This window comes from Lutra lutra, chromosome 13 (genome assembly GCF_902655055.1).
Source record: "Lutra lutra chromosome 13, mLutLut1.2, whole genome shotgun sequence".
NCBI lineage: Eukaryota > Metazoa > Chordata > Mammalia > Carnivora > Mustelidae > Lutra > Lutra lutra.
Window position 1 is genome coordinate 62055068 of NC_062290.1, and position 26227 is coordinate 62081294.

General features: G+C 48.1%; 1 protein-coding gene across 2 annotated transcripts in view; it reads left to right on the plus strand.

The window, feature by feature from the left end:
- The window catches only part of TMOD1 (tropomodulin 1), an 85162-nt gene that overhangs the window by 17584 nt on the left and 41351 nt on the right, over window positions 1-26227 (plus strand). For both annotated transcript variants that reach the window (XM_047700285.1, XM_047700286.1), the window contains exons 2-3: window positions 3486-3651; window positions 21802-21958. In XM_047700285.1, coding sequence (XP_047556241.1) covers window positions 3532-3651; window positions 21802-21958 — 277 coding nt within the window. In that variant the 5' untranslated portion in view covers window positions 3486-3531. The remainder of the gene's footprint in view (window positions 1-3485; window positions 3652-21801; window positions 21959-26227) is intronic.

Here is a 26227-nt window from a genome sequence, read left to right on the forward strand (position 1 = left end):
TTTTAAAGTCAAGCTTATTGTGGGCTCTACGCACATGGTTTTCATGTCCCTCCTACCCTACACACATGGTGTCCCTCCCCACCTCCAGCTCTCCACGTCACTGACCCCAGTAGGAGAATCTTGCTTTAGAGAAGCCCATTCTGGGAGCCAAGTAGGTGAGCATGGCTTGAAGCGGACAGCTTCCTAGCTGTCCTTAGGAGCCCTCCACTCCTCTTAGCTTACTTAACAGAAGGTCCGGTCGCTCTGTAACATTCCTGGGAAAGAAAGGGCCTTTAAATCCTCTGAAATAGGATTTTTAAATTCAGCAGCACCTTGGAGTGTGTAAGAGGAATGTTAACTTCCCTTCCCTGTGTGTACTAAGCCGGGGAGTCCTTCGGGAATGTTCATGATTGCACCCCTCAGGGTGGCATCTCTGGAGGTGCCCAGGCCGTCCCTCCTTCAGTGGGTCCCATAGTCACCACCTACGTCTCTCTCCTTGTGCCTTTGCAACTGCTCTTCCTACTGTCCTCTCGTCCCTTACCTGGCTCATCCCTTCTGCAGGCTCTGTCTGTCACTTTTTCCCTAAGGATTTTAGTGTAAATCATCTAGGAAATGAGTCCTCTGGCAGAGATAGCAAGCATGGGAAGCTCCCAGTGTCCCAAACCTGTCCCAGCTGGTCCTGTCCCCAGGTGCCTTCTGGTGTGAGTCTGAGTGGCTCCGTCATGCAACCCAGAGGTGAGGCTCAGGCTGTTACCCAAACTTTGCTTCATGGGATTTCAATCCCAGGAGCACTTTCTCAGAGACAGCGTTTCATGGTTAAAGACTAGGAAAATTCTGCATGTAACCTATTTCTCCTGGAGGGACCTAATGTGTGGAAGCATACCGAAAGTTTTGAAAAATCCTGTGGTCTCAGGTCCTGTGGAACTTTGGAGAACCCAAAACCTGTTTGAGTGCGTGTTGAGAACATGTTTGGCAGCTAGTTCAGAGGTGTCTCTATGAGTTAGTTCTGGAAGCCTCTGTACCATTCATTGGTGTCCCTCTTGGCTATAGAAGCTTTCCTATTCCACTCAAGAAAAGCCAAATTAGGGGCGCCTGGGTGGCTCAGTGGGTTAAAGCCTCTGCCTTCAGCTCGGGTCATGATCTCAGGGTCCTGGGATCGAGCCCCACGTCGGGCTCTCTGCTCAGCGGGGAGCCTGCTTCCCCCTCTTTCTCTGCCTGCCTCTCTGCCTACTTGTGATCTCTATCAAATAAATAAATAAATAATCTTTAAAAAAAAAAAAGAAAAGAAAAGCCAAATTAGGGTATTCTCTGCACACATTCATAGAGGGTTTTGTTTTTTGTGTTTTGTGTTTTTTTCCATCTATACCAGCGTATTGTCAGAAGCTTGTGCTTTCTTTGGAAATAAAAAGAAATGAATCAAAGAGGGCCCATTTATGGTCTGAACATCACATTCTTGGGGCCTGGGCAAAGGAAGATGTCAGACCAAGCCGAGCCATTCTTAGAGAAAAGGATGGCACTGGGGTTTTCTGTGTTTGGGAAGCAAGTTCTCTCTTATCAGACCGGCCTGCTGTATTTCTCCTGCAAATATGCTGGCACGTGCACAGACGTACATTAATAACACGTCTCTCTACTTTCCGAAATGGAGGCTTTTCCTGTCGGCTGAGGGAACTTTAAGTGCACGGACTGTTTTTAGTTAACAATTATTCCAGCTTTTTGATTGAGGAGTTGGTTGTCTTTTCCTAGCTTTCTTTTCTCTCTATGCTGGAAAATCCCATCAGTGCTGTAACAGAGGAGCCATGGGCATGCACATGCGTGCGTGTGTGTGTGTGTGTGTGTGTGCGCGCGCGCGCGCGTGTTTATGTAGGGGTCTAAAAACACAAACTGCTGGTGAAGGCGATACTGATCGAATTCATTTGCTGGGGCTGCCGTAACAAAGTACCACAAACGGCATGGCCTAAACAACAGACGTGTATCGTCTCAAAGTTCTGGAGGCTGAAAGTCCAAGATCAAGGTGTCCGCAGGGTTGGTTCCTTCCAAGGGCCATGGGGTCTGCTGCAGGCTTCTCCCTCTGCTTCTGGTGCTTTGCTGGCAGTCTGCCATGTTCCTTGATCTGTTGGAAGCATCACCCTGGTCTCACAAATGTTCCCGAGTGTGTGTCTGTCCAAATTTCTACTTTTTACAAGACCACCAGTCCTTGGATGGGGATCTCACTCTGCTGTAGTAAAACCTTGTGTAAACTGAACGAATTAGGTCTGCAATGACTCTATTTCCAGGCAATGTCACATTCTTCCTTCCAGTGTGGTGCTGGCTTCTGGAAGTCCTGGGGGCTGGAACTTCCACAGATGAATTTGGGGGGGGGGCACAATTCAACCCCTAACACCAGTGCTGTACACAGGAGTGTATTCCGTTCCGCAGCAATGAGGGACGTCCTGAGCTACTGCTCCCTGTGTAGCCTGTCAGCTTCAGAAAGGAGGGCAAAGGGGGAACAGGCTCAAACACAAAGATGCCGGCAGCTTCCGCAGCAAGCTGACGTTTTCCGAGAGGAGAAGAGCCCAGAGTTGCCTGATGCAGGTAGAACTGCAATTAGGTTCATTTCAGTAAAAGGCACCCTGTTGCATGTGTGGCCCCAGGGTTGGGCCCTGGGGGAAGGGGGATGCGGCAAACTGGCACTCTGGCAGTGGGGAACGCCACAGGCCATGGATGTGAGCTGAGTGGAGAGTGCGGACCCAGCGTGAGGGCCGGAGTGAGCTTTGCTTAGTGACGGGACACAGAGGCTTCACGGAGGAGGTGATGTGTGAGCTGGGCTTGTCCCATGACCAGACACGTTGAGCCAACAGGGAGGACAGAGGGCTTAGGGCAGATCAGGATACATACGGTGGTTCTAGAACTTCCTGGAAGCATGATTCCCGTGAGTCACTCAACCTCCCTAAGCTCCATGTCCTCATCCATAAAATGAGGGTGACAACAAATACCTCCCTCAGAGGTTAAATTAGAAAATCCTCGTGATATGCTTAACCCAGGGCTTGGATGTGGTGGTAAACATTGGCCATTATTGCCGGCTCCTTTTTGCTAGGCTTGATTGAGATGTTGTAGGGGAAGGACCTGCAGGAAGCATGTGTTCAAATGACACCCCTCCACTTATAAAATCAGCTTTGGCAGACCTTCCACCATTCATGTTTTCCTTCAGGGCAAGGGGTGAAGGGTGGAGGGCGTTTCTACAGAAAATCACCAGAACTACTTAAAGAATAAAATAGTTTTCAGTCATTCACAAACCATTTACAATTCCCTGTTTCCTTGGAATTAATGGCCATGCCAATATAGTCAATTACAATTTAGTCGGTCACATGCCATCAGGACTCTTACCTCACACGGAGAATTAATCCGACTTAGAGTGTTCCTGACCATTCACAGAGCGTGCCTGGCCACCACGTGCCCGCCAAGCATTGATTTGCTCTGAGAGAGAAAATTCAAGAAAGGTCTTTCTAAGATTTGTCTCTTTCCGGTAGGTCATAGATCACAGAAAGTCAGAAGACAAGCACAGATTTTATTACCATGTCGTACAGACGAGAGCTAGAGAAATACCGGGACCTGGATGAAGATGAAATCCTTGGAGCCCTCACAGAGGAAGAGCTCAGGACCCTGGAAAATGAGCTGGATGAGCTGGACCCTGACGTGAGTAGGCATGAAAGGGGACCCTGTCATGACAGATGGGGGGACACAATCATTACCACCTGGGGGAGGGACAGGGGCAGACTTCCCATAGCTACTTCTTCCTGTTTCCTTCTGTGGCAATGACCCTGGAATAACACTGCCCTTTGCAGGGCTGTGTGTTTCCTTCTGTAGCAATGACCCAGAATAACACTACCTTTGCAGGGCTGTGTGTGTGTGTGTGTGTGTGTGTGTGTGTGTGTTGTGTTTGTCAGGGTTGTCTAGAACAACAGAATCAGTAGAACATGTATATTCACAAAGGGAAGAGATATATTGTAAGGAATTATCTCACATGATTATGGAAGCATGACATGGAGACATGTCCCAAGACCTGCAGTCAGCAAGCTCGAAATCCAAGAGGGCTGTCCATATGGGTCCAGCCTGGGTCCAAAGGCCTGGAGAACCAGCAGAGCTGATGGTGTGGCTTCAGTCTGAAGGCCAGCAGGCGCAAGTCCCAGGCAAAGCCGATGTTTGAGTTTGAGTCTGCAGGCAGGAGGGAGACCAGTTACCCTACTCAAGGCAGTTTTGAGGGTCAGGAGGGTCCAGATTTTTGTTCTATTCAGAACTTCAACTGATTGGATGCTCCCCCCCCGCCCCCATTAGGGAAGGCAGTCTGCTTTATTCAGGTTCAGATGTTAATCTCATCCAGAAACATCCTTACACGCATGCCCAGAAAAATGTTTAACCAAATGTCTGGGTACCCCATTGCCCTGTCAAGTTGACACATAAAATTAACCATCACAAGTCTACTCTTTGCCCACTTTGCAGCCATACGCATCCAAAATCTTACTTCCCTCATTATAAAGACAATAACGAGGTTGTAAGAGGAAGGGAGAGTCCAGAAGAGGGCGTGAAGTCCTTAAGTGGTCCTGTCCCTGATATCCCATAATACTTAAGCGCTATGGTATGAAATTAACAATGCCTAAGAACTTCGATATAAAATCAGTACCTCTTATGCTACATGATAAGAGAGTAAAAGAGGGAAAAAAAGCAAAGATACTTGCTTCACACACACACACACACACACACACACGTTCAAAACAATATGAAGAGGAAACCCTCATGACAATTATAGTCCTTGTTTCTCTAACTGGTCACATGGTTGCTGCCACTGTAACTACCTTCTTCCACACCCTGTTCTGTATTCCCTTTGCCTTCAGCAAGCCCCTCGTTGGTCATGATTCTTTGCCTGGTTGGGTGACTCAAACCTTCATTCCTGAAGGGTCTAGGCCCATGGTAACCTACTTGGATTGGGCTGTTGTCGTTTTCCACTAACTTTAGTCACAGGACATGGCGCTCGTAAGAGGCCCCGTCAGCAGTCTCTGGATGCAGGCAGACACTTCTGTACTTCCGTCATGGGGCGGTGGCCCAACTCCATATCAGGCACCCTGATCAGTAGAGAAACTCCTTCTGTGCCCATTGACTCAGTGGCATAAGGAGACCCGAGGGCCGGGAGGCAGTATCAATGTCCAGTCCAATGGAATTAATGTTGTGTCTCCCAGTGGAAGCATTCCTCCCTTTGGGACTAAGACCTCCAGGCCAGAAGAACATAAGGTCACAGGGACAGGAAGCAAACATGCTGCCAGTGGGTCGCCAGGGGTCACAGTGAGGAGGCCATCTTCCATTTCTACCCGTGATTCCTGGATCCATGAATCCTGACTAGTGAAGAAATAGCACCAGGTACTGGACACAGATTCAGAGCAAGTAGAGCCTTCTGGAGAACCAGCCCCGTAAGGTGCTGCTCCCTTCCTGGAACTGCAGCACATCTGCAAAAGCCACTTCCGCCGTTCTCTCCAGCTAGCTGCTACAGGGTCGTGGGGGCCCTGAGTTGTAGAAGGAATTAACTGAAGAATGAAGTATTGCAAGTGTCCCTTTCCCTTGTGGGACACGATTTTATCATTGCATTTTACGGTTGGCAAACCTAAGAAGCGTGTTTAATGCTCAGAATTGGCCTCTGCCATCAGGATCATAGGCTCACGGGGCAGGAAGCTCCCCAGTCCGGTGTGTGGTTTGGCCAACCACAAAGGAGCCATGAGCAGGGCCGAGACAGGGATTCCCAGGTGGCCTGTTAGACAGGGGCCTTCCTCCTCTATCTATACTCATCTCCCCAGGTCCATGCTTGGTCTGGAGAAAGTACATAATGAATATTACTGAAGGAACTTGAATTTTCCATTTTGTATATTTTTAGTTAAAAATGGAGCATTTCACACCTTTCTTTGAAAACCTGTCATCACTCAGTTATGATTTAACAGTGATCTGTGAAGAAAAGAACACCATTCCACCATTGCACTAACCTTCAAGTGATCACAGCCAGAGCAGAGGGAGAAATGCAGGACTAGAGGTTAGCTGTCCCAACGCCAACTCTGGGCCTGTGTCTTACTCTCCATGTGACCTTGGGCCAGTCGCTGTCCTTCCCTAGGCCTCAGTGTCCCCCATCCATGAGATGATGGGGTTGAATAGTCCCTTCAGGGCTCAGCTGCCATGTGCTTTTAACCTGGCCTTATCTCCAGGTTCAAATAAAGGTCTTCTTTCTAGAAAACCCAGAAATCCCAGTCTAGGGGTCCTGGGTCCTAGGCCCTGTAGAATGACAAAGCCCTCTTGCTATTCATGACCTCTGCCTACCCAGCCACAAGGAGATGGACCCTCTGATGACGCCGCTCCAGGGCTTTGGAAGGCAGTGTTGGTGCGAGAACCCTGGATCTCCTCCTCCCTCCCCTGCACTCCTGCTGCCCTGAAGCCTGGGCTTTGGGAAAAACAAGCGCTATAGGCAAAGGAATAACCAGGCTTCCAGCTTTATTGCTGTGAGATTATTCTGTTCTAATTCAATCCCAGACCACTGTCTCGTAGAATTACACAAACGAGCTGCTTTAAAAAGTGAGAACCAAAGGGGATGCAGCGACTTTTGTCAGCTCAGTAAACATGGCATAGAGACCTGCCGGGTACCAGGCCCTGTGTGGGCCACCACAGGGGAGCCTGTCAGGGACCCTGCCATCCCGTGTCAGTCCGCTCAGGCTGGGGGAGCGCAAGCGTGATAATCAGCGTCCTCAGCGGGCACAGATGGGGAGCTCAGGGAGACGACTGATTCTTCCTGGTGGGAGGCTTCACAGAGCAGGTGAATGGGGCCCTGGGCCCTGGGATTTTTCTGAGTCAAGAATAAAAACAAAGAATTCTAGGCCCAACGGAGGCCACATGCAAAGCTCACATACAAAAGGCGACTGGGGACAGTGGTAATTAGAATCTCAGCGCGGTTTCTGTGGGGGTTGGAGACCTTGGAAGGAAGTTTTGGTTGGTAGGTGGTGGGGGTGGGGGGATGGGGTGGAACTGGAGAGTATAGACTTTTCTCCGTAGGCCTGAGGAATCTTTGAGGGGCAGTGACTTTTGGGCTTGCTGGTTTCAGGAGCTTTGAGGACAGGACTGAAGGAGGTGCCAGTGAGATGGGTGGGAGGTGGAAGGCCTGGCTGGTTGGTGGGAGAGTTTCTTTACGAAGCTAAGGAAGGGCCCCGCCCCTCCCCACGAGCTTTCCACCATATTGCAGACTTGCTGTCCCCAGTGCAATGAAGAGCAAAGCCTTCTGTCTTTGGCTGTCTTGTTCCAGGTGGAGTTGGGGTGAGGTGAGGCTGTGTCTACAAGTCACAGGGATGGTGCCAAAGGTCCAAACCAAGCATCAGACCTGAAGGGGACAGGGGGAGGTAGAAGAGCGTTCTCAGGACGGGAGTATAGCCCTTACCTAAGGCCTCTCAGACCCCCAGCTGGGAGCCCTGTTTTAGCTCTAACCTGGCAAAGGGCTCCCCCAGTAAATCAAGGTCTCTGGCCTCAGTAGCAAATTCCCCCTCACACAGCCAGCACCCTCACCCTCCTCCCAGAAGATCAGCAAGAAGGTGTGTGCCCTGGAGGGAGAACAGAGAACCTGGGGCCCAGAAAGCTAACTTGCCCCGGTCATAGGACCAGGGTGTGGAAGCTCAGATTCCAGACAGGCTCCAAGGGCTCTCTCAGCTTCCACTCCAAAAGGAGGAAAATAAATGTGCTTACAGATTTGGAGAAGGGTTGAGCAATCAAGAGACCCATGATTCTCATACCATTGTGGTTTCAGAATGGACATTTTCAAAGACCCCTTTCTCTCTAAGTCCAAGAACAAGGAAAGAGAAGTCAGAGAGAAGATAGGAGATAACAGAGACCAGTGGGGTTTTTTTGTTCCTGCCACACAATTGGCCCCTTCACAGAGATGTCTCCATTACCTGATTTGCAGGTCCGTGTGTGAGTTTCAAAAAGATCTAGTGGGTTCCCTACTTTCTGAGAGCACAAACATTCCAGCTCTGTTTCACCTGCCCTTGGCCCGTGTTCTGAGGCCAGCACAGGGAGAGGCCAAAGGTATGCAGACCAGGAGAGGTCTGGTGCCAGCCATCTGGGAGGAGCACAGGGACCAGGAGAGCCCATGCCCCCAACTTTCAGAGCAGGAACTGACCAAGACAGGGAAAGGAGGTTGCTCTAGGTCACAGGTCCCAATGGAATGAGATCAGGCCCAGGTCCTCTGCCCTGTCTGGGACACTCTATACGGCTTCTATTTCCTTTTCTGTTTAACAGGGGCATACACGGCACTACTTGTGCCCAGGCACTGTTCTAAGCACCTTGAAAATCTTCATGCATTCCACCATCATCATAATCCTGTGATGCAGACGCTGTTATCAGCCCCATTTTGCAGACGAGAAAACTGAGAGGTGAAGCAAATTGCCCAGGGTCCCACGCTAGGCAGTGAGGAGCCATGACATGGTTCTGAGAGCCACTCTAAAGCCCCATGGGGGTCTCAGAAAGAGAGTTTGAGCCACAGATGTGCTCTGATTTTGTAGGGGCGAGTGCTGGATGCAAAATCACCCTCCTTTCCTCCTGGAAGTAACCTGAAAGGCACAAGTCCGTGTTCGGTCCTGGCTCCTCTCCCAACTCAGGCATGTGTCTTCCCTCTTTGGAGTTGGGTTTCCCTCTCTGAAAAAGGGGAGCAGTCAGCCTGGATGCCTCTGACACCCCCTCCAGCTCTAAACAGCTACCCGGCAGGCAGTCTGATTACCTGACACTTCAGGGGGTTAGGGTTTCAGTGATGCAACTGTTAAGCCCCGGGGTCATGTGACAGAGTAGAGTACTCGGAGTTGGAAAGCGCCTTTGTTTGCAGCAGAGGATTCCAAGCTTGTGCACTTAAAAAAGAGAGAGAGAGAGAGAGGGAAAGAAAGAAAGCAAGGGGGGAAAAAAAATTCCCTGAAACTTTCTATCTCTCACTCTGTGGCCTGGAAAAACTCGAGCTTATCATGAGATTGTTGCCCTTGGACTCCCGCGGGAGAGGAATGCTCCGTGTGCTAAAAGTATCCACTGTTGACTGATTCCCCAAGAGGATCTGCCCTTTCTCGTCTCTCTGGAGTTAAGTGGATGCCGCCGTGACACCAAGCCAACTCCTTGGTTCAGATCGTCTTTGCGCCAGGCAGTGGGGGGAAAGAAACAACATAAAGAAACATCGAACACCGACCGGTCACACTGTGACTTGCACCGGGTGCCGTGTGCTAGTTCTTAGGGGATCAGTAGGTAGTTAACATTTACTGGTTGTGCCGTGGGCATAGTTTGTGTGGATGATCTCATTTAATCCTCCGACAGGTTTGGTCATGGGACCCATTTTAAAGATGGGGAAACTGAGGCTTGGAGAAAGGACGTAACCCATCCGGGCTGTAACACATTCGGTGCTGGGATTCCAGCCTCCAGTCCCGCTCCTCAAGCCTGTGCTGTTAATCACCACCTCCTGGGAGCACCTGTGGGCTGGGGCCTGCCAGGGCCTGGGATGGGGAATGCCCAGCAAGTTGTTCTTTCCCGATACAACTTCCTTTCAAGTTGTTAGGTGAGTTTCACCATCCATGCTAATCTTCTAAAAAAGAAGGAAGGAAGGAAGGAGGGAAGGAAAGAAAGAAAGAAAGAAAGAAAGAAAGAAAGAAAGAAAGAAAGAAAAAGAAACCAAGAATTTCCTTGTAAATATCGCTTGATAATGAAGCTTTGGGGAAAAGGAAGAATTTTTCTGAAGTGTCTCAGTAAAAGGATTAAAATATTAGCAGGAGGGAAGATGGTAGAGATAATCCCAACCTTATAAAGAAATCGGGTTCTGTGGGTTGGTTTTGAAGTCAGGGATTGGGAGGCTATGGCCCGTTTTAGCCTCAGAAACAACAGTGGGAAGGAGCAGTCTCCCTGCAGGGCCCAAAATAATTATTATAGCTCTTTTCTCTGTGGAGGGCTTCTTACAGGCCGGTACTGTGCTAAGTGTTGTATGGGCATCACCTCTACAAGGATCACTACAAGGATCCTATGAGATCGGTCCTTAAAGGTTGCGGTCCATACATCCTTAAAAAAAAACAAGAAATGGACGACCAGAATCATGCAGCTGGTAGGTGGGAGGCGAGGCTCAGGCAGACCTGTTTCTCCTCGTCCATAATACATCAAGAGTTCTGAGAACGAGGGGCCATGAACAACAGGAAGAAACAATGGAGGAGAAAACCTAGAACTGTAGACTCCCAGCACTGAAAGGACACCTAAAACCTTCGAACCCTCCCTCCCCTGCCCCTGCATATATGTACACAATACAGGTAAAGAAACTCATTTATGGGGTCCCTCCTGGACACACGTCGTTCACTTGATGCTTTTATGCTTTTATGTGTTGGTCCTCATACCAACCCTATGACATCAGACGTAGTATTGACATTGTAATGATGAAAAATCAAAACAACAGCAATCCCCTCCCCTCGGAGCCCAGAGAGGGCAATGTACTTATTCAAGGTCACACAGCAGGTCAGTCACAGACCCAGGAAGAGAACGCAGGACTTCCTGTCACACAACTTTGCTTCCCATCAGACCCCACAAAATCCTAAAATCCTCCCTGCTCCCCAGATGATACCCTGTGAACCAGAAGACGCTCTTGACCAGGCAGGAAGCAGCCAAGTTTGGTCCACAGGGCTATGGTCCTCCCTTGTAACACAAACCAGCAGAATTGTAAGCCCAGGACAGAAGTAAACAGTTGAAATGGAAAGAAATAAATCTCTGCTCTAAAAATAGGCACACATCCTTAGAAACACTGCCGGCCATGTACAGAGCCAAGGATGGACCTGGCAGGGTGAGGGTGAGTGAGGCCAGGTGTCAGTGTGTCCCCACCCTAACCTCTGTCTTCTGGCCCCATGACCACCTCCCTGCAAGCTCTCCAGCCTCCCCAGAAGCCCTACTTTCTCCTCCGCCCCTCTCCTCCCTGCCTCTTTGCTGGGGGATCCTCTTGGTCTTGGAGCCATTCACCCTATAGTTCAAAAATCTCCCATTTTTAAGGCCCAACCTCCCTGCCTGTCCCCCTCTAACTCACAGCACTTCACCTGCCCCACACTGAGGACACTGAGCAATTTCCGTTTTGATTTTGACATTTTCAATGGGAGACATTCGAAACACATGAAGTACAGACAATACTATGTTCCCTTCGTCTAGATGTAACAAAAGTAAGAATTTTACCTTATTTTATTCAGATCACCCTTAAAAAGAAAAAAATCACGTATATAAGGTTTTTTAAAAAAGATTTTATTTATTTGAGAGAGAGAGTGGTGGGGTGGGGGGTGAAGGACAGAGGATGAGAAAGAATTTCAAGCAGACTCCATGCAGAGCCTGGAGCCCGATGTGGGGCTCAATCTTAAAATCCTGGTATCGTGACCCGTGCCGAAACCAAGAGTCGGACACCCAATGGACTGTGCCACTCAGGCACTCCTGTAGATAAATTTTAAACCCGTCTTCCCACCCCTAGCCTCTTCCCCATCTCTCCCCCTCTACTGGACACTTTGCACTTGAGAGGCAGTAAACCAAGCACCCACACCAGGAAGGTAATATAAGTGAAGGAAGGAAGGTGTGCCAATTTTTCGAGAAACGTGGCCATCCTAATTCATCTTTCACTTTTCCACTCTTAAAAGAGATGTAGACATAAGAAAGTTTTTGCTGGCAACTTAACCCCCCAGGAAGAACACTAACAACACAGTCAATGATGAATGGTACCTGATTCTAGACCTCTGTGTTGGCGACAGTAGGGAGTGGCAGGGACTGAGGCAAACAGGAGAGTTTGTATTTGACTGAAGGGTACTTGCTGTTCAGCTCCGCCCATGTTGCCAAGGTGGACAGAAGGCCCTATGGGGCCTTTATTGCCAGATCATTTAATTTTTCGAGAGATACTAGAATCTGAATTTTTTTAGCAGCAGGGGTTGGGGAGAGGGAGGGAGAGGACCTCACACAGGCTCCCCAGCAGGGCTCAATCTCATGACCCTGAGATCATGACCTGAGCCAAAATCCAGAGTCAGATGCTTAACCGACTGAACCAGCTAGGAGCCCCTGGACATGTGAAGTTTTACATGCAAGTTCCCTCTTTTAAAATGTTGATGGCACATTTAAATGCACAGCCGAACCAACCCAAGTTTTGGCATTCAATTTGGACTGTAGGTCTCCTAGTTTGCAACTTAGCTCTGTTCTGAATAACAGGCTTTCGTGTTTGTTTACATACACACACACAAATAGAAGGATGGTTAGATGTATGAAAAGCACCTAGCCCAATGCCTGACGCACAGTAACAGCTTCATAAATGTTTCTTGAACCTGAATATACACTTTGCCCACTAGAATCTAGGCCTCTTGAATTTGGAGCCACACTGTACCACCAAATACAGAGCAGCCAGGGACAGTTGTATAAGTTGTGCCTTGCAGAAAACATTGTCCACATAAATGTAATGTAATATAATGTAATTGAAGTTGTGCAGTACACAACTTCCCCAATCAGATGTCGATATTCTGAGTGTCCCCACCATTCAGTGTCTGTTCAGTTGAATGGAAATGAATAATTACTCCCTATGATGATGAAACTAACAGGCGGTAAGCTGCATCTGTATGGAGTTCACACCTTTATTCTGAGGCTTGATGCTAAAAAGGCTTTTGAACTTCATTTGAGAGGAGAATCTGAAGTCAGAGAATACCAAGTGTACAGTCTGTGGCTTCACAGCCCTGGGATGAGAACCTACGTTGTCAGTCAGGATGCTGTTGGTGACAAGTGTAAGAGACTGAAAATAATGTGACATGAGCAGCGGTTTATTCATCCCTCAAGTTTGAGCCCAGAAGTGGGCCTTTTAGGGCTGGTATGGAGCACAGCTCCCCATGCTTCCCAGGCTCCCAGATTCCATCCAGCTCATCTCTGGCTAGCCCTGGGGTACCATCCTCACCCTGGTGGTCCAGGGTGGTGGCCATCATAGCTACACACGAGACATCAGACAAGAGGAAAAGGGGAGAAAAAGGAAAGGAAAAAACCATATGTAACCAACCTTTAAGGAAGCTTACTAGAACTCTCCACTGGAACCTTCTTATTGACCACGGCTTCATGACATCACTCACCCGACCTGCAAGGAAGCCTGGGAAAAGTAGTCTTTAGTCTCAGAGGCCTTGGCCTCAGCTCTAAGAGTAGAGTGCTGTTAGTGCCAACGAAGGGGAGGTATGATATCAGGGACTGTCTGGAGGTTGTCACTGTGAGTTTGCCGGCTTGATGGCCTGAGGTCCCACTCTGCCAAAAGGTCCAAGGCAGAGCTGGGAGGAAATGAACCACATTCAGGCCCTTAAAGAAAACATCCCATGAGGCCAGCTTGCATTTCCCAAAACTCCCATCCGTGAACTGGCCCCATCCTGGACACCCCCACCCTGGCACCTTTCATATGTCCCCTCCCCCAACACTGCCTGGGCAGCAGTCAGGTAGCCTTGACCGCAGGTGTGATGCTGACCTGGAGGGTGTCCAAGTAATACCAGCCTTCCCCAGCGGGAGCAGCAGGGCCGTGTGGATTAGGACTATTCCGAATACATGTTCTTAGTGCCCAGTGCTTGGGGCCAGGGAGGCGGAGAAGATGAAGATACATCCCACTGGGTCTCCCTGGGGAGAGAGACATAGATGTGCTCCAAGACAGAATAAGGTAACATTATATAAGCACAGGCAGGATGCCTAGAGGATAGAGAATTTCCAGATCGATGTGGGGAGCCTTGCAAAAGCCAAACAGGGTGCCCAGGGGAAGGACTTTAAAAGACAAATGCAGGGGAGGAAGCGGGAGGGAATGCCAGGCAGAGGGCACGGCCTGCACATAGGAATGGCAACGGGAGAGCAGGGTGCGGCTGTGGAATGTGGAGCAGCCTGGAGAGGCTGGGATCTGGGATCCTGGAAGATGGGAAGATTGGGAGGCTGGAGCAGGTTGGGGTCAAACCGTGAAAAGTTCTCTGTACCGGGCTGTTGGATTTGGTTGTGACTCTTTAGGTTAGTAGAGGCCCTGGACATCTGTAAGTGGATTGGGGTGCGACCTGGTCGGACGCTGAAGTTGGTGAGGTCCGGCTGGGTGACAGGAAGGGAAAGGAGTAAAGAGGGAGAGGTGCAAGCCAGGCCAGCCAGGAGGGTGCTTTCATGCTCCCAGCTGGAGCCATGGCAGCTTGAACAAGGCTGGTATGCACGGGGTGGAGACATTTCAGGACCCTGCAGCTTCAGACTCCCCCAAACAGGCTGTGCCCCTGGTTCTGCCACACCTCTCTCTGTGATGTGCTTTCTATCCCCTGTGACACCCTCCCCTTGGTCCTCCTGCCCTGGCTTTTTCCTGCTTGGAACACTGGGGTGCACCAAGCTTGGGAAACCCCTCCTCCAGGAAGCCGAGGGCAATTGCTCACACTTGGACGTGCGTCTCCCTTGCAGCTGTGAGCCCCGTGGAGCAGGATCCCACATTCATTTTCTCAAGATGCCCAGGGCCCAGCACAGCAGTGGAACTTTATTCTTGTATGTGAGGCAGAAAAAGAGGATCAGAACATGGGGAAGGGACAGTTCGGCCCAGCTTGTGCTGTGAACACCAGAATGAGATAAAGTGTGCTGTTATGACCGAGATACCACACCTCAGCTACTGGACTTGGGCCACAGAGTTACCTTTGGATGTCAGCTCTAATGCCCTAGAAGAGTTGGCTGGGGAAGATAGCAACTTTGGGGTTTTGCTGGTCCTATAGCAAGGTCAGGGCAGTTGAGCCGAAGGCTTGGATCTTTCTAGAAAGAAAGAGGAAAGGGGGAGATGCCCCGAGTGTGTTGGAGTGGCACTATGATTGAAGAGGGAGGGGCACTTAGAGGTTTGGACCCCGCTTGTCCCCTCTGTGCCTGGGGCATGAGTGGTGTGGCCCCCTTCACTCCTGCTACACTCTCAGGATATGTCCCCCACGTGTGACAAGAAAGCTCTGTTGATGGGATGCCTGGGTGGCTCAGTTGGTTAGGCATCTGCCTTTGGCTTGGATCATGATCTCAGGGTCCTGGGATCGAGCCCTGCATCTGGCTCCCTGCTAAGTGGGGAGCCTGCTTCTCGGTCTCTGTCTGTGCTCTTGCTCTCTCTCTCTCTCTCTAATAAATAAATAAAATAGGAAAGAAAGGAAGAAAGAAAGGAAAGAGGAAAGAAAGAAAGAAAGAAAGAAAGAAAGAAAGAAAGAAAGAAAGGGAAAGCAAACAAGCAAGCTAGCTTGCTCTGTTGAAGCCCCACTGAGTGATTTCTAGTGGAACCTAGAAGCTGCTGGTCAGGAATGCAGATGCAGAGTGCTCCATATCATCCAGGCCCGGAGGGTCTAGAGGACCTCATTTTAACTGAAAAAATCCTCAAGTCCAGTTAAAAAAATGATTTATTTTATTTTTTTTGTCAAATACCTTGTAAAAGTTAGTGGTGTGAATGACTGGCCTATAAAATGTTTGGCCTTCCCGATGTGGTGGGCAGGGGTGGAGCATCTAGGATAGGCTTAGGTTATTTAAAATGGGAGGGGGAGGGAAGTCAGTGGGTATTTTGGGCAGTTTAGCCTCCTGAGTTTCACTCTTACCCCAGGACAGGAGCTCCATGCTTTGGGACCTCCGTTTCTCCATCTGTAAACCGAGACTGGTTTGATAAGGAGGTGAGCTCTGGCTTTCTAACACTTGGAGAGGAGGCCTGGTTCTCATATGGCACCACATCTGGTTTCCAGGGTCTGTTCCTAGAGGAAGGCTGTCAGGTGGGATGGAACATTTTCTGTGGCTTGGAAGTCAAGAGTCCCAGGCTCTTGGTCCAGCGTATGACGTCAAGCCAGGCCCTTCCCTCCCTGATCCTCGGCTGCCGTAGAGACACTGTCCTCTGTGGCCCATCCTCTGCTGGGGAGTTGTGGGGGCTTCAGTCACAGCACAGGAATCCAGGACTCCTGGAGCTTGGACCATGGTTGGGGGGGCACCTCTCATAGTCCCTTGTCCTTAGACATGCTTTATTTGAGAAAAGTGATAAAGTTGTTTGTTTATTTGACCACTATAAAGAAACAGAGGAGGGTATATTTTATGTATGATCAGACACTGGCCTGAAAAGGGTGACACTGATCCTTAGGCATGCGAATTATATACAGTGTCATCTATATATAAACTCAGACTTTCTGGCTCTTTCTGTGCCTCAGTTTCCTCAACTGGAAATGAAAGAATTGGTCCACAGGCTCTCTTAGAGCTTTGTAGCCCCTTTAATACATTGTGTGTGTGTGTGTGTGTGTGTGTGTGTGTGTGTGTGTGTGTGTGTATTGCCCGAGTGTTGTACGTGTAAGCATGTCTGAACAAGCCCACAGTGGTCTTAGCTGGGATGGCTTCTGACATAGCCCTAACTATCTATAGCAATGATAATTGTGCAAATACTTGATATTTGGCCTTACTGACCCCTGTTGGCAGGATGTTAGTGCTCCTCACAGCCCCGTTAAGGATCCGTCAAACTTTACATTGTCCTTTGGACAGCTGGACTCCAGAGCGCAGGTGTGAAAGTCAGATTAAGATAACCTGCCAAGATGCACATCCAAGTTTTAATTTTCCAGCATTTAAAAGGAACTCACCATTTAAAAACCCATGAGTGGGGGACCACAGGAAGAGCTCACCTAATTTTTTCCTCTATGATTATTTCTAAAAACCTATTTAAAATTTCATGGGTTTTTATAATTTTTAAAACCACTACATTGAAAACTCATGGATAGACCTCTTTCTTCCTCTAGTCCAGAGCCTGACATGGGCGAGACACTCGAGTAATTATCTGTCGAATAAATGAGTGAATACCTTGACTTTGTCTACACTGAATTCTAGTCTGATAGGAATCTTAGATCAGATGTGGCAAAGCGGCAGCCCACAGACCCCATCTGGCCTGCAGATGTGTTTTCCGTGACCTGAGCATTGCTTTTAAAATACTTGCACTTTGTATCAATATTTAAAAATCAAGTGCTTTCACATAAAGACGAGCAGATCTAATAGCACCACCCATATCCTCACATGGAGATAATTCTGGAACTGGATAGTGAGGCACTGGATAACCCAGTGTGCCCCAGTCCCTACCACTCCCAAGCATCTCCCACATAACATTGTAGCCTCAGATCGGAGAGCCGTCCTTGTCACAGGAGTACATTTCCAAGTGTAAGGAGGGATGTGAATACAAGCTCTGAGTCCTAGGGACTGAGCTCGTCCTCCCAAAGCAAACCTCACCCCTCACCAACCTGTCTTTGGAGGGAAGACGCATGTGTGGCATATGCCTGTCAGAAACTGTCCTCCTCAATGTACCACTGATGTGTGGCCTGGGGGAGCCAGACCGATGCTTCCCTTAGAACTAACCACAGAGAAGGACGTGCCCAGCAGATTCCCCGGCACACACTTGAAGATCAGGAGAACAAGACAGGTTCCTTCAAGGTTAGAGGTTCTGATGACCACGGGCACCGTGGAAGTAGACAACCTTTACCTGCAACGGAATGACTAGCCATGGACTATTGTTTGCTGGTCAGTGGAGCCGACCCCCATTTAGGATCTTAATTAACTCAAAAACCGAAAACAATGCAGCGTTCTCCAAGCAGGCAGTAATGGACACTCTGCTCTCATTCTACTCCACTTCCTCCATTGACCTCCCCTCTCCCCAGTTGCTCCAAATTAGAGATCTCTTTGCGGGGTCCTGGCCCTGCCTGTTAGCACACTGCCTGGACACATGGGGTGTGTGTTGAATGACCAGGGAATATGGGAATGAAAGAGACATGTCCACTCATATGTGTTCACCTGGTGCTCTCCTGGTCAGAACCACCAACTAAATGGTTGTGGGAGCTCTTTTCCTCACCAATGGGGTAGCCTGTATCTGAGACTTGGTTTTAGGTTCTAAGACTTCTGAGAGATCCAAGGCAGCATTTTCTCACCCATTGAACTTCTCCATAACTAATTTACACAGTGAGGCTCACCACATCATCAAACAGGACACCATTTTAAATTTGGCCAGCTCTGGCCAATCTCACCATCGCTACCAGCCACAGGCTCACAAAGAGCTTTCTGTCCCTGGCGGTCCCTGATGGTTTAGTTCCTGCATCAGCCATTTTTATAATTTTCCCCTAGATAACATATGCCTTTTTTTTTTTTTTTAAGTAGCCTCCACACTCAGCATAGAGCCCCATGTGGGGATTGAACTCACGACTCTGAGATCAAAATCTGAGCTGAGATCGAGGGTTGGCTACTTAACTGACTGAGCCAGCCAGGCTCCCCAACATATGCCATTTTAAATAACAGCTTTATTTGAGATATAATTCACATACCGTGAAATTCATCCACTTAAAGCATACAATGCAGTGGGTCTTGTTTTTTTTTTAGTATAGTCACAGAGTTGTACAACCTCACACAATCAACATTAGAACATTTTCATCGCCTAATAAAGAAACCCCTATTTCTCTCCAGCCTCCCCAGCTTGAGGCAGCCACTCATCTACTTTCTGTCTCTGCAGATCTGAAGCTTCATATAAATGGATTCCGATATTGTAGTCCTTCGCCTGTCTTCTTGCACTTAACACGATGTGTTCAAGGTTTTGCCTATGTTGTAACATGTATCACTGCTGTTTCTTTTTATCCCCAACTAGCGCTCTGTTGTATGGCTGTATCATATTCTGTTTATGCACCCATCATTTGATGGACATTTGAGTTGTTTCAAGTTTTTGGCTACTCTGAAAATGCTACTGGGCTACTATTCCCACCAACACTTGTGATTATCTGTCTTTTTTATTCTAACCACCCTGGCAGGTGTGAAGTAGTGTCTCATTCTAGGTTTGACTTGCATTTCCTTGATGGCTAATGATGTTGAGCATCTTTTCATATGTGCATTGGCCGTTTTTATGTCTTCCTTGGAGAAACGTCTATTCAGATCATTTGCCCATCTTTAAACTGGGTTACTTGTCTTATATTTTGAATTATAAGAGATCTTTATATATTCTGAATACTATACCCTTATCAGATAGATGATCTGCAAAAATTTTCTCTCAAATTGTGGGTTTCACATTCTTGCTAGGCTCCTTTGAAGCATAAACATTTTTATTTTCGATGAAGTCATTTTATCCATTTTTTCTTTTGTTGCTTATTGTTTTAGTACCATATCCAAGAAACCATTGCCCAATCTAGGGTCACAGAGATTTATGCTTATTTTCTTCTAAAAGTTTTGTAGTCTTAGCTCTTATATTTAGATCTTTGATACACTCGAAGTTAATTTGTATGTATTATGTGAGATCATGTGCCATTTTTGAAAACAAGTTAAAATGATAAATAACCAGGAGTTTAAGAAATATGCAACAGTCTTTGGTTTTAATTGAATATAATGTTGTGTTTTATTAAGTGTATCACTTAATGGGAAAAAAAACTTTAACCCCTAAAGAGGTTATAGTCTTAATATTTACTTTAAAAGTCCAATAAACGAAGTTAGAAATGGCCTTTGATGTTTTTGTTTCTTAAAAAAATCAACTGCTTTCAGTGAAGATTTAAATAAATGAAACCATACTTTAACCTGATGCATAAGTAATATTTTTAAAGTACATTAAAAAGATCTTCATTCCCCTATTGTGATGATATGGGCTTCAATTTAGTAGTAGTTCTCAGTTAGGGGTGATTTTGGCCCCCACCCCCGGGGGGCATCTGGCAATGTTTGGAGATATTTTCGGTTGTCACAACTTGGAGATGAGGTGCGACCAGCATCCATTAGGTCAAGGACACAGATGCTGGCCAATAGTTAACAATGCCTAGAACAGCCCCCACCACAAGGAATCATCCAGCCCCAAATGTTAATTGTGCCAAGGTTAAGAATCCTTACTTTAACCAAAGCAGTGGCCGGTATCAGATACATTCCAAAAGAGATGTGAGTTTGCAAGCCCTTTCCCCCTCAGTTCTAGCCTTGCGGGTTTCTCCCATCTCTGAGCTTTTAAGGGCCAGCACATGCCCCAGCACCTTACAGCAGCTGTCAAAACCCTTTACAGTGACGACAACCTATCAGGTCTTCCACTGTGGGGATCATTGGGAAAACGCTTGCTTTCAGTGCTTTATATTTGCGTGTCTTCATTTTTTGAATTTTGAGATCTATTTGGATAATACATCTCCATTTCAACATACATGTTTGGGTAACCATCTCCTGTTAAAATGAATTCCATCTGACCAGAAGTAGCAATCTGTGAGTGCTGGGCGGTGGGCTAAGCACTCTTCCTGCATTAGCTCAACAAGCCTGAGAGAGCGGATTATTCACATTTTATAGCCTTAGAAACTGAGGCCCCGTGAGATGAGGCAACCTGCCCATGCTTGTACAGCTGGAGTCAGCCCATGTCAGGCCAGGGCGTAGGCCTGTCGGGGTGGTTAACTGTGAGCTGCAGGCATGTCACAGAGAATCTGGTTTGCTCCCAGTGGGTAATCACAGACAGAGGTTTATGGGACAGTTAGGTGGTTCTCTCTCTCACTTGAGTCCCCATGAGTGCCCCACCATGGGAGAGAAGGCGTGGACATGCAGCTGGCCACAGCAAACCCCATCTTGCCCGGGCCATGCCCACGGAAGTTCCTTCCCCTGTGAGCCTCATCCATCCATGACACACATCCAGTGTGTCATGGTGGACAGTACCTGAGGACGGCTGCTTCAGGGAAACTGGGGTGTCTGTGGCATCATTTATCTTCTTGATGCTCACCCCCAAATCAGTCATGGCTTGATTTTCTACCTACTGGCCGTCCTTTCGTAACATGTTCCAACTCCCAAATGTCTTTGCCGACTCATGGTCCAGGTCCATTTGCACTCAGGGCTCCAAGGGGAGCAGCCCCGCTGTGGTAAATGGTGGTAAACCTTCTTGTGAAAAATCATACTAAAGTAAAGCAGTGGTCTTTTCTTCCTGAGCTTTTGCTCTCGGTGGCCAGGCCCACAGCTGTCTTCATATACCTGATGTCATCCCCATCCCCTCCCAGAGGGGGCTTTCCAAAGGATCCAGACTGTGTGGGAGTGGCCAAAACTATGCATTTTGATGGTACTGAGATTGGAGGTGGGAAGGCTCTCTAGCTTAGCTGGTTTGGGGGGTGCTGCAATGAAGACTGCCCTCCTCCCCCGCATCTGAAGAAGGACCCTGGTTTTTGTTCTAAATCTATCCCCGAAACTCTTTGGGCAAATCTTTCCTTGCTCTGGGCCTCAGTTTCCTCTTGGAGGGCAGCTGTGTGCACTAGAAAATATCTAAGCATCCTTGCAACCACAGACTTCTTTGAATCTCTAAGGCACAGGGAGGGCTGAGGTGAGGGAAGCCTACGTGACTCAGATCTACCCTGATTCTAGTCTGCTTCGGTGGCAAGCCCACACCTAGAAGACTAACCATGTTTGAAGAAGGAACACGGGGATTGGCTGATGCTATCTTTCTTGAGACACCCATCTCCAAGGGCGACGTTCAAAATATTTAACAGACAGAGTGGCCTGCGCATGGCCTGTCAGCAGGGTGGAAAGAAGCCGGGAGGGCCAGCCAGGGCTGCAGCCCAAAAGCACACCTCACCCCACCACAGCTCTGCTATGGCCCTCATCTGGTGGGTGACCTTGGACAAGTCCCTGCCCTTCCTGGGTGTCAGATCCCTCACATGGAAATGAGCGACCTGGATTGATTTGATGGGCTCTGAGGTTGCATGGGTCCAAGAAGAATTTGGGGAGAAATGCAAGTCTTCAGCTGCTGACCACTCTCTTTCTCTTTATCTCGTTCTCTCTCCCTCTCTCTCTCTCTCTCTCTGTCACCCGGTCCCACAACCTCCACTATAGAATGCACTGCTGCCTGCAGGCCTGAGGCAGAAGGATCAGACCACCAAGGCGCCCACAGGCCCCTTTAAAAGGGAGGAGCTCTTGGATCACTTGGAAAAGCAAGCAAAGGAGTTTAAAGACCGAGAAGATCTGGTCCCCTACACAGGGGAAAAGAGAGGTACTGAATACTGTTGCTCTTATGATTGCATCACTCCCCGTGCATCACTGTCAAGTGCCACCCGTATGCAGGCCCTGTGCTGAGCCACGTGTGACTGGGCCTCCTTGCCCTCATGCCTGCCCGGCCCAAATTCACAAACCCAACACCAAGGGCATCGACACATAATGTAGATTTCATGAAGTTTTGGGTAAACTAAGGAAAGACCAGCAAAACTTTCCCCTAAATCCCCTTTAGCCAGGGTGTCCTGATTGTTTTTCATACAAATGTAGACACCTTTGAAAATGAAAGTGAAAACTATTAGTCATGACATCAGGACATAAGGCCTGTGCAAGGCCTGTGCTGTGCAAACTGGGAACAAGGTCACTTCCCTCTGCCCTCACTGTCCATGCTCATTCCCCAGTGCTTCTCTATCTGTCCTTCTAAGATTCTCTGCCCCAGCAGAAGGCAAGTCATCTAGAAGACTGGGAAACAGCATTCCCTGACTGTCCAACTCTTCCAGGACTGCCCCTTGTACTCCAAACCCTTCTGCTGTCCTCTTGGATTATGTTTACCTTTGCTCACCCCATTGCTGCCCCACACCCTCCTTCCTTTCCTCACACATCCCAAGCTCTTTTCTACCTCAGAACCTTTGCACGTATTCCCTCTTCCTGAACCGCTGCTCCAGCTGTCTGGCTCCATGCTGTCTTCATGGCTGGCTCTTCCTCCCCTGTATAAGAGGCTTAATGGTTAGAAACACAGCCTGGATTACTAGCTGTGTGAGCCTGAGCACATTTTTCAGTCTGCTGTGTCTCCATTTCCTCCTCTGTGAAATGGGGATGAAGAAGGTACTATTACCAGCCTTGTGAGGTTGTTAGGAAGGTTGAGTTAAGATACCTGTAAAGCACTTAACCAGGTACCTGGCCCATAGCACATGCTATGTAAGTCCTACCTATTACTATCCATTTGCTCTCAACTGTGCTGTCTTCTCTTTTAGGGGAGCCTTTCCCATCCACCCTATTTAGGACATGCGGTCCCTTCAGCTCTCCCTGGGTTCTTCTCCATCTCAGGAGCCTGCATATGTGTCTTTCAGAGTGATTTCCACTTTATCGTTTTCTCCTTATGTATCACTCATCTGTCCCACTGGCTGTAAGTCCCGTGAGGCCAGGGACTCAGGCTGGTCTTGCTCACCCAGCACCCCCGGCACCCAGCACAGGGCCTGGTCTACAGCAGGGCTCATAGAGAGTTGTTGAATGAATGAGTTAAAGTTAAATAAATCCACAGGGAGTCTTGTGGGCTGCTTCCTCACACTATAAGTCCCACAGCTACAAGGACCACATCTATCTGGCTCGTCGTGACATCTACACCTAATAAACATTAACACGTGGAAAGCAACCCGATTAAGCGTTGGATTGAATGACACCGTTAATTCTGATCAATTACTTCATTGTGTAATTGCTTGTTTGCAGTTTCCTCCATTCTCCCCGCCCCCCAGACTATAAAAGTGCTGAGCCCAGAGTCTAAGTCTATAGCATTTGTCTCTGTGTCCCTGTTGTGGGATAAATAATCAAATAAAAAAGCAAGCAGGGGGGCCTCATGGGGAGGAGGTCAAGCCGTCACAAACCCTGGACTTGGAGCTTAGTTCAGATTCTACAGAAACCTGGGAAGGTCAGACAAGCCCAAGGGACATTTGGGTTACAGAATGTCGGAAGGATGGTGTGGTCTGAGGCATGCTGGGGAGGGTGCGGGAGGAGGAGGCCTTGACCATAAGGGCTGGGTGTGCCCGGCTGAGAGAGTGGGCACGAGAGGTTTTTGAGCGAGACATTTGTGCCACGAGGGGCGAGTCCTGCGCAGCAGACAAGGATAGAATCTCTGGATTTTGTGCAGCCTTATGGGGCCTCCCGTTGTCCACTTGCACCTTTGAAAAATGGGGACACCGAGAGTCAGGAGCATACATGGGTGGACTATGGGTGAGTCATCACATGGCCCCATGGACCCACCACCCTGCAAGGGAAGGAGCTGGACATGGGGGTTGGGGGTGGGAAATGGAATCTGGGCGGTACACAGACCCATCCTGCTGCCCCCCCGTGGAATGCTGGCCTGGCATAGAGCCGGGAACAGCTCTCCAGACTGCCGGAGCCTGCCGGCCTTCATGAAAAAACATGCCGACCCAAGGAGGGCAGCTAGAACTTATTTGTTTGCACATAGTGACCGGTCTCAGAGACTCACCATCATCACCACTACCACCAGCATCCTCATCAGAAAGTATTTATGCGATGACCGTTGGAGTCTTTACAGTTTTTTAATAAGTGAGGGTCTCAGCAGAGTGTTGAGGAAGGACACCTGCTGGCTTGATGGGGCAGACTCAAGGCCATGGTGTCCAGCCCTCACTGAGCATCTCTTTACCCAGTGCCAGACCTAGAACTAGCCAAGGTTGAGGGGAAACAGCACCCCCATCTCTGCAAGACCAAGCAGGATGCAATGGAGCCATAAACTGGCACGAAGTCCTAAGGAATCTGAACTTTCATTCACTCTCGCTCAACTGGGGGATCAGAATAAAGCTTCATGCAGGATATTTTTAAGGCAGAATTATACTGAATTCTTCATGCAGATTAGATTTGACTACACGTGTGGAGGAGAAAAGTAAAATAAGAGAGATTTAATCAAGGAAAAGTTTTAACTTTCTTTTGCTTAGCTACAGGGTTAGGCATTCTGGGCTGGTTGGGCATCTTCCTTGAGATTAGCAATCAAGACCTTCTCCAGATTTTTATTCTGCCATCCCTGCAGTATGTCCTTGTTATCGTGGTCCATATTGGCTGCTGAAACTCCAGCCATCACATCCATGTTCCAACTAGTAAGATGAAGGAAAGGAGGAAGTCCAGACCCCCTCTTGTGTCTTAGAGCCACTGCCCCTGCTGGAGGCACATGCCACAGGGGTGTAAGAAACCACAGGTCTGACACATTTATTGAAGGGCCAACCTACTTATTACATCAGTCATTTTTACAGCAGATTTTCTTTTTAGCTGTTTTGCTTTCTGCGCATGTTTTGTCCTTTTCCAGTTTCACCAGGTCTGGGCTCCCCCTCTTGCCCCACTTCAGGCAATTCTCAATCAATAACCAAAGTGAACTTTTTTTTTAATTGAAGTAAAGCAATAAAATTCACGTAACATAAAATTAACCATTGTAAAGTGAACAATTCAGTGGTGTTCAGTGCATCCACAGTACTGTGCAACCCCCACCTCTATAAAGATCCAAAACATTTTCATCACTCCAAGATAAAACCCTGTGCCCCATAACCTGTTACTCCCCAGTCCCTGCTGTCCCCAGCCCCTGGCAACCACTGATCTGTTTCTGTGACTTTACCTCTTCTGGATAATTCCTATGAATTAAATCATAAACTATGTGACTTTACATGCCTGGGTTTTTTCACTTAGCATGTTGTTTTTGACACTCACTCGTTCCCTTCTGTGACTGAACAATATGACACAATTTATTAATCCATTCATCTACTTACTGATGAACATTTTGGTTGTTTCCACCTTTTGGCCACTGTGATTAGTGTTACTATGAACATTCCTGTACAGGTAGTTTTTTGAGTACCTGTTTTGAAGTCTTTGGGGCTTATAATCCCAGGAGTGGAATTCCTGGATCAAGTGGTAATTCCATGTTTGCGCCACTTTACACAGTCATCAGCAATCAAAAAGTTTCCAGTTTCCCCACATCTTCGCCAACATTTGTTATTCTCCATTTTGGTTTTTACTGTAGCCGTCCTCGTCGGTGTGAAGAGGCATCTCACCGTGATTTTGATCTGCATTTCCCTAATGAACAGTGATGCGGAGCATCTGTGCAGGTGCTTATTGGCCATATGTATATCCTCTTTGAGGAAAAGTATCTTTTTTTATTAACACATAATATATTATTTGTTTCAGGGGTACAGGTCTGTGATTCAACAGTCTTACACAATTCACATCACTCACCATAGCACATACCATCCCCAATGTCCATAACCCAGCCACCCCATCCCTCCCACCCACCTCCTCTCCAGCAACCTTCAGTTTGTTTCCCAAGATTAAGAGTCTCTTATGGTTTGTCTCCCTCTCTGTTTCCTCTTGTTTCATTTTTCTCTCCTTCCCCTATGATCCTCTGCCTTATTTCTCAAATTCCTTGTAGCAGTGAGATCTTATGATAATTGTCTTTCTCTGATTGACTTACTTCACTTAGGATAATACCCTCTAGTTCCATCCACATCACTGCAAAGGAAAGATTTTGGTGTTTTTTGATGGCTGCATAGTA